The 6,550-nt window shown below is 38.3% G+C and overlaps 1 protein-coding gene across 5 annotated transcripts in view; it reads right to left on the bottom strand.

The window, feature by feature from the left end:
• Positions 1-3,334: 3,334 nt before the first annotated feature.
• CYSLTR2 (cysteinyl leukotriene receptor 2) overlaps positions 3,335-6,550 on the bottom strand; it is a 28,661-nt gene continuing 25,445 nt past the window's right edge. For all 5 annotated transcript variants that reach the window (XM_066383722.1, XM_066383724.1, XM_066383721.1 and 2 more), the window contains one exon: positions 3,335-4,569. In XM_066383722.1, the coding sequence (XP_066239819.1) occupies positions 3,552-4,568 (1,017 nt within the window). In that variant the 5' untranslated portion in view covers position 4,569 and the 3' untranslated portion in view covers positions 3,335-3,551. The remainder of the gene's footprint in view (positions 4,570-6,550) is intronic.

The following is a 6,550-nucleotide window of genomic DNA, read 5'->3' as shown; positions in this document are numbered from 1 at the left end:
CCAGATGAGCTCATGCTCAAGCCAGCAACCTTGGGGTTTCGAACCTGGGTCCTCTGGATCCCAGTCTGATGCTCTATCCCAGGGGTCCCCAAACTTTTTACACAGGGGGCCAGTTCACTGTCCCTCAGACCGTTGGAAGGCTGGACTATAAAAAAACTATGAACAAATCCCTATGCACACTGCACATATCTTATTTTAAAGTAAAAAAATAAAACAAGAACAAATACAATATTTAAAATAAAGAACAAGTAAATTTAAATGAACAAACTGACCAGTATTTCAATGGGAACTATGCTCCTCTCACTGACCACCAATGAAAGAGGTGGTCAGTGCGGTGGGGGCCGGATAAATGGCCTCAGGGGGCCACATGAGGCCCATGGGCTGTAGTTTGGGGACCCCTGCTCTATCCACTGCACCACTGCCTGATCAGGCCCAAATTTCTTAACAGTCAGTTGCAGGCCCCCTAATATCTGCATTTTTGCAGACTGTTGAGCCTGCATAATAACTTCCCTAAAATAGACAAAAATAATAAAATGCTGAGGCTGAGGAGTTTGGTTTCATTATAGATCACAAGCTAGTCCTGGGTAGCTTACAATGAAAAAGGGGTTACAAGTTGGGTCCCTTATAACAGAACCAAGCCAATATCTGGAGAGGGAGACTCACAGAATCCTGATTAAATAGAGCCTGAAATCCAATTTCCTTTAGTTATGTTTCAGTTCTGTGAGATAATGGAGTTGGGTTTTCTCTTACTTACAGCTAAAAGTATCCAGACATATCAATCAAATCACCTTGACTCCAGGAAGTGATACCCTCACCCTAAAAGGGGACTCCCTTTTCATGGCAGAGCTGGATGGTACGCCGCAGGGCTCCAAGTCCAAGTTTAGTCCTTTTCTTTCTCCTGTCAGCATTCAATTTCCATTTCCGGTGGCCTTTTTTTTTTTGTTCTTCCTCATTTTTGTTTGTTTGTTTTTAAAAAGAATTAATTTTTTATTTTAAAATTTAATTTTAACTTAATTTTTATTTTATTTCAGTAACACGTATTTACAAGTTAGACAGTTAAATAGTTCTAAAAAGGAAAAGAGACATTCCTACCCTATCTTCTCACCTGATGCTTCTCTCCAGAAGTAATCTCTGTCAATATTTTTTACTGTTTTTTCTGGGCTTTAGCTTCTATTGCTAAATAGCATTTCTATACAGCTGTTCATCAGTCTCTAGCTTAGTTATTATGATGGAAGATGATGACTTAGATTTCTTATACCCCTTCTCTGTGGACGAATCCTCTCCTTTTATTTCATAAAAATAATTATATTGTAGTATAATTTTATTTATATTATTCTGTATGTAAATGTTATTCCCAGATAAAATATGTAGTATACTATTCCCTTTCATAAGAGAAATTTTTTTCCTTAGTATTTGATAATTGTATTGTTTTTTCACTTGCTCATTTTCTATGTATTTTCACTAGTTCATCCTAAGCTTTTGAAAAAAATATAAATCCCTCCAATGTGTGCAAGTCAATTCATTTCTTGTTTTTCTGCTACATACCAGTGTGCCGGGAATTCTTTTCACTTTTCTTCCATGCTGGATTCCCTGTTTCCCATGTGTCATGCTTTCCTCTATCTTGGTTTAATCTATTGTTTCGGCAGAGTACATTCTTCGTAGGTTTCTGGTCAAAAGTGCAAGGTGATAAAAATGTTGAGAACTCTCATACTAAAAATATCTCTAGTGATCCTTTCAGTTATTTTTTGGTGCTTTCTATGTCTGGGACTTTTTCTCTAATGTGTAGTAGTTATTAACTCTTTATAATAAAGAGTGAGGCCCTTCCATGTTAATTAGGTACTCTTTGTGAGCACAAGAGGTTAGTTGCAGTGAAGGCTTCCCTGTCAAGAAAATGATAAGGCAGGCCCTGCCTTTTTTTGTTGGGGAATCTCCAACACTCTATATGTTGGACCTTTTTCCTGGATTAGGCGGTTTTTCCACAGGAAGATCCTCCAGGCTCTTGTCTTGATTTGAGTTTGTTATTTTGGCAGCTAGTAAGGAGAAGGTTCTGGGGCTCTTGTTCACCATGAAGGCTTTCACTCAGTTATTCTCAAGCTGCTGACCACCACCACCCTCCTACCCTCCACTCTACCTGGAGTCAACAGATTAGAAGAGAAAATTGCCATCTTCAGTGTTCTCATGAGAGTGAGGAAGGATAGGTGCTTGGTGGAGGAAGAGAATTCTTATTCTGACTTTTAGCAATATTGCTGGAGGTTTTCAGGGGGAACAGTAGGCGAAGCAGCCAGCCAATTATTCACAGAAGTTTTTACTCTTATGGGCTGTGTGAACTCACACAAGCTTCTTGATTTCTCTGGACCTCAATTCCTTCATCTGTAAAATGGAAATACAGGGCTTTGGTGTGAATGTCCAATGAGATCAATAAATGTGAAGTGCTTGTCACAGTCTTCCCTGCATAAAGAGGGCACTCAGTTGTTGGAGATAAAGTGGTTATGATGGTTGTAGTTGGTCACCTTTTTAGCTTTGTTTCAGTAAGCAGAAAAGATTTCTTCCTCCTATCCACTCTCAAAAGAAAAGCCATCTTACTTCTGGGCTGCCAAGTTTTTATTTGAATTTCAAGGGTATAACAACCCTTACAACTTGTTCTCCATTCTCACCCTCTCTATGGTGCCCATCCAAACTCTGTAGCCACCTTGTCTACTCTGGCTTTCATCCAAGTGGGCTAACATGCAAGACTGAGAACTCCAGTGAAGTCAATCTAAACCCAATCTCAAAAGTAAAACTGACCACACTTCTCCCCTTTTTTACACATAATCTTTCCTCCTCTTAGGAAAATGCCCTCAGACTTTCTTTTCCTCTCCTTGTCTTTATTAACTCCCCCACCCCAAGAAAAAGACAAAGTGAAACTTCTTGCCTTCAGTGTGCTAAAGCCCCTCTCCCACTGCAAAATGAAATTTCTCCTTCCCCCTCCTTCTCACCAACTCTCTCTGACCCTAGTCTCTCTTTCTCATTTTTCTCTCACTGCTCTTGTTTGAGACCTTGACTCTGCTTTGTTAGAAGATAGTCTTTCTCTTTACAAAGTCTTTTCCTTGGATTTTTAGGAGGCTTTTTGTATCTGCTCTGGAGACTCCAGCAGCTTTGGTAAATGGCTGTATCTCAGGGGTTTGAACCAAGAAGAGGACTTGAAGAAGCTGGGGTTATGTTAAACTTAAGAAATTAGAATGCTTGATGGGCCATCTGGTACAGAATCTGATGAAAAGTAGCACCCACTGTGCTTGGAACTTTTTCATAGCCTGACACTTCAGACTGCAAGACTCTAGTACCGATGTTCCTGCTATGTGCCTCATTTAGACTCAACCCTGAAAATACAAGCAATGAAAATTTTAAAGTAGCTTTTATTAACAAAAGTCATGGTCAAGTCAATCTTAGGAGTCAACTTTTTCTGGGAATGGTGTAAATACATGGTCATTTGGAGACGATGTATATATAAAGGTGGACACAAGAACATAAGAACAGGCCTCACCTAATAATCTCTTACATTCTTGTTTCTTTTTTCAACCATGCACAACAGGACAGCTGCACTTTGTCTTCTTTGGATGACGTTTTCTGAATGCAGACCTTAATCTGTCCTTAAAATTCTCCCCAGCAAAATAATAAAGCAAAGGGTTGAGACAGGTATTTGCTGCAGCCAAGGCCAGTGTAATGATCACAGCTTTATGCAGTTTGTCTGTGCATGTACCCACTTTCCAAACAATCAAGTGGAAAGTTCTCAGTATGTGATAGGGCAGGAAACACAGGACGAAGATGATCAAGGCAATGATGATGGTGGTCAGGGCCTTCTTGTGAGAAAACCGCAGCCTCGATTCTGGGACCTCCACTTTTAACAGGGCTCGAATAATCAGCAGGTAACAGATGCTGAGCATGCAGAATGGCAACAAGAAGCCCACCACTAGGGCGATGTGGTTCATGATCTGTAGTTTAACAATTTTATCAAAATTCAGCTCTAAACATGCTGTGACATTACCTTTCTGCTCAGAGCCATTTTTCAGAAGTGTCGTTGAAGAAGCCATGATAAGGATCCATATGATCCCACATAGAATCCAGGCACTTCTGATGCTGGTGACATGGAGTTGCCGGAAGGGGTGAACAGTTGCCAGGTAGCGCATAATGCTCAGCACAGTCAGGAAATAAATGCTGCTATACATGTTAACATACATGGAATAAGACATAATCCTGCAGGCCAGGTCCCCAAATATCCAGTTGAAGCCTCTGAGGTAATAGTCAACCCTGAAGGGCAGTGTGATTGTGTACAAGAAATCAGAAACAGCCAGGTTTAGCATGAAAATATTCACAGATGTGGACTTCTTATAAGGCTGCAGAAAAACATATATAGAAATGCCATTTCCCAAAGATCCCCAGACAAATATTATCAGGTATACAATAGGATAAAAATTCCTCTTGAAGTTTTCAGTTGTGCAGTTCTTGTGGATGTTGTTATTGCTGAAGGTGCCATTGAGTTCCATTTCCAATATGGAGGTGGATAAAGGCAAAGACAAAAGTTTTCTCTCCATGCTAGATTAAAAAGAAACAGACACACAAAGTTATTTCCTGCTCACTACTTAAATCTCTCCTGGTTTTAATGAAATGGAGAGCAATACTAGTGTTTCATTGAAAAGTGAATTAAAATCATCAGCTAATTATTTTTTATGTGCTCTATTTCATGATAAATTTCTCAAATGTGAAATAAATGTTAATTTATTTGGTTGAAGCTGACACCTCAAACTTGGAACTTTTGGCCTCGTGTCCATGTTGACATGATTGCCTTGCAACACTGCAGTCTAAATCTACTGGACAGCAGATTTCTGACCAGAATCTATGGAAGACAGGAAGAAGTGGTACATCATTTTACAAATACTGAAAGAAAAGACATACCAATCTAGAGTCCTATATCCAGCAAAAATATGCTTTAAGTGAAGGCAAATCAAGACATTCTTAGATGGTTAGCAAACTAAGAAAATTTGTTACCAACAAACCTACTTTAAAGAATGAATAAAAGTTCTCTAAACAAGAAGGAATCAATAAAAGGAGCCATGGAATATTATAAAAGAAAAAAGAATACAATAAGCAAAAATATGGGTAAATATAATATTTCTTCTCTCTTTGAGTCTCAAATATGTTTGATGGTTGGAACAAAAACTATAACACTGTCTGATTTGGTTCTAAATGAATGCAAAGGCATTTTTCTTTCTTTTTTTTCAAAGAGACAGAGTCAGAGAGAAGGATAGATAGGGATGGACAGACAGGAACAGAGAGAGATGAGAAGCATCAATCATTAGTTTTTCATTGCGACACCTTAGTTGTTCATTAATTGCTTTCTCATATGTGCCTTGACCACGGGCCTTCAGCAGACTGAGTAACCCCTTGCTCGAGCCAGCGACCTTGGGTTAAAGCTGGTGAGCTTTGCTCAAACCAGATGAGCCCGTGCTAAAGCTGGTGACCTTGGGGTCTTGAACCTGGGTCCTTCTGCATCCCAGTCCAATGCTCTATCCACTGCACCACTGCCTGGTCAGGCGGTAAAGGCATTTCTATTAGATAATTATGTTATAAATAGGGGAAGATAAAGGACCATAAAGGAGATAAGGTTTTACATACTTCATGTGAACTGGTAAAATGACGATGCCCATAGATTGTGATAATGTAGGTATAATATAATACCTAGAGCAATCACTAAAAAGCTGTACAAAAAGATTCACTCAAAAAATCTAGAGATATAGAAAAATAGAATTCTAAAAAGTGTCTAAATAACCAAGAGAAAGGCAGGGGAAAATAGATAACACAAACAGAAAAGTAAAATAAAATGGCAATCTTGTCCCTAACAAATCAATAATTAAGTAAAATATAGGCAGTCTAAATATACCAATTAAAAGACAGGTTGGCAGACTGCAATATAAAAATATATATGGCTTAATTATATATTGTCTAGAAAATATATATGACCTAATTATATGTTGTCTAAAAGAAACTCACTTCAAATGACAGTATTGACAGTTTGAAAGCAAAAGGATGAAAAACATACATGTCATGCTAGCATTAATTTAAAAATTCAGGAGTGACTGTTAATATCAGATAAAATAAACTTCATAATAAAGAAATAAACTTCATAATAAAGAAAAATTCCAAAGACAGAGTTTATTCACCAAGATAACCCAATGTGTCAATGTATATGCATGCATACCAATGTCTAAACATGTATGCACCAAATAACAAAGTTGCAAAATATGTGAAGCAAAATGGAAATAACTGAAAAGAGAAAGGACAAACCCAGTGTAGTCAGTAACTTCAAGACCCTCTCTCAACAACTGATAGAGCAAACAGACAAAAACTTAGCAAGGATATAGAAAAAGTAAAAAACACCATCAAGTAATGGGACCCAATGGACATTGAACACCATGGTGGTGTGAACACACCACTCAACAACAGCAGAATATCCATTCTTTTTAAATGCTCACAGAACATATACCAAAACAAACCACATCCTGATCATAAAACAAAC

Source organism: Saccopteryx leptura, chromosome 4 (genome assembly GCF_036850995.1).
Source record: "Saccopteryx leptura isolate mSacLep1 chromosome 4, mSacLep1_pri_phased_curated, whole genome shotgun sequence".
Classification (NCBI taxonomy): domain Eukaryota; kingdom Metazoa; phylum Chordata; class Mammalia; order Chiroptera; family Emballonuridae; genus Saccopteryx; species Saccopteryx leptura.
This window is presented reverse-complemented; position numbering and strand designations above follow the sequence as displayed.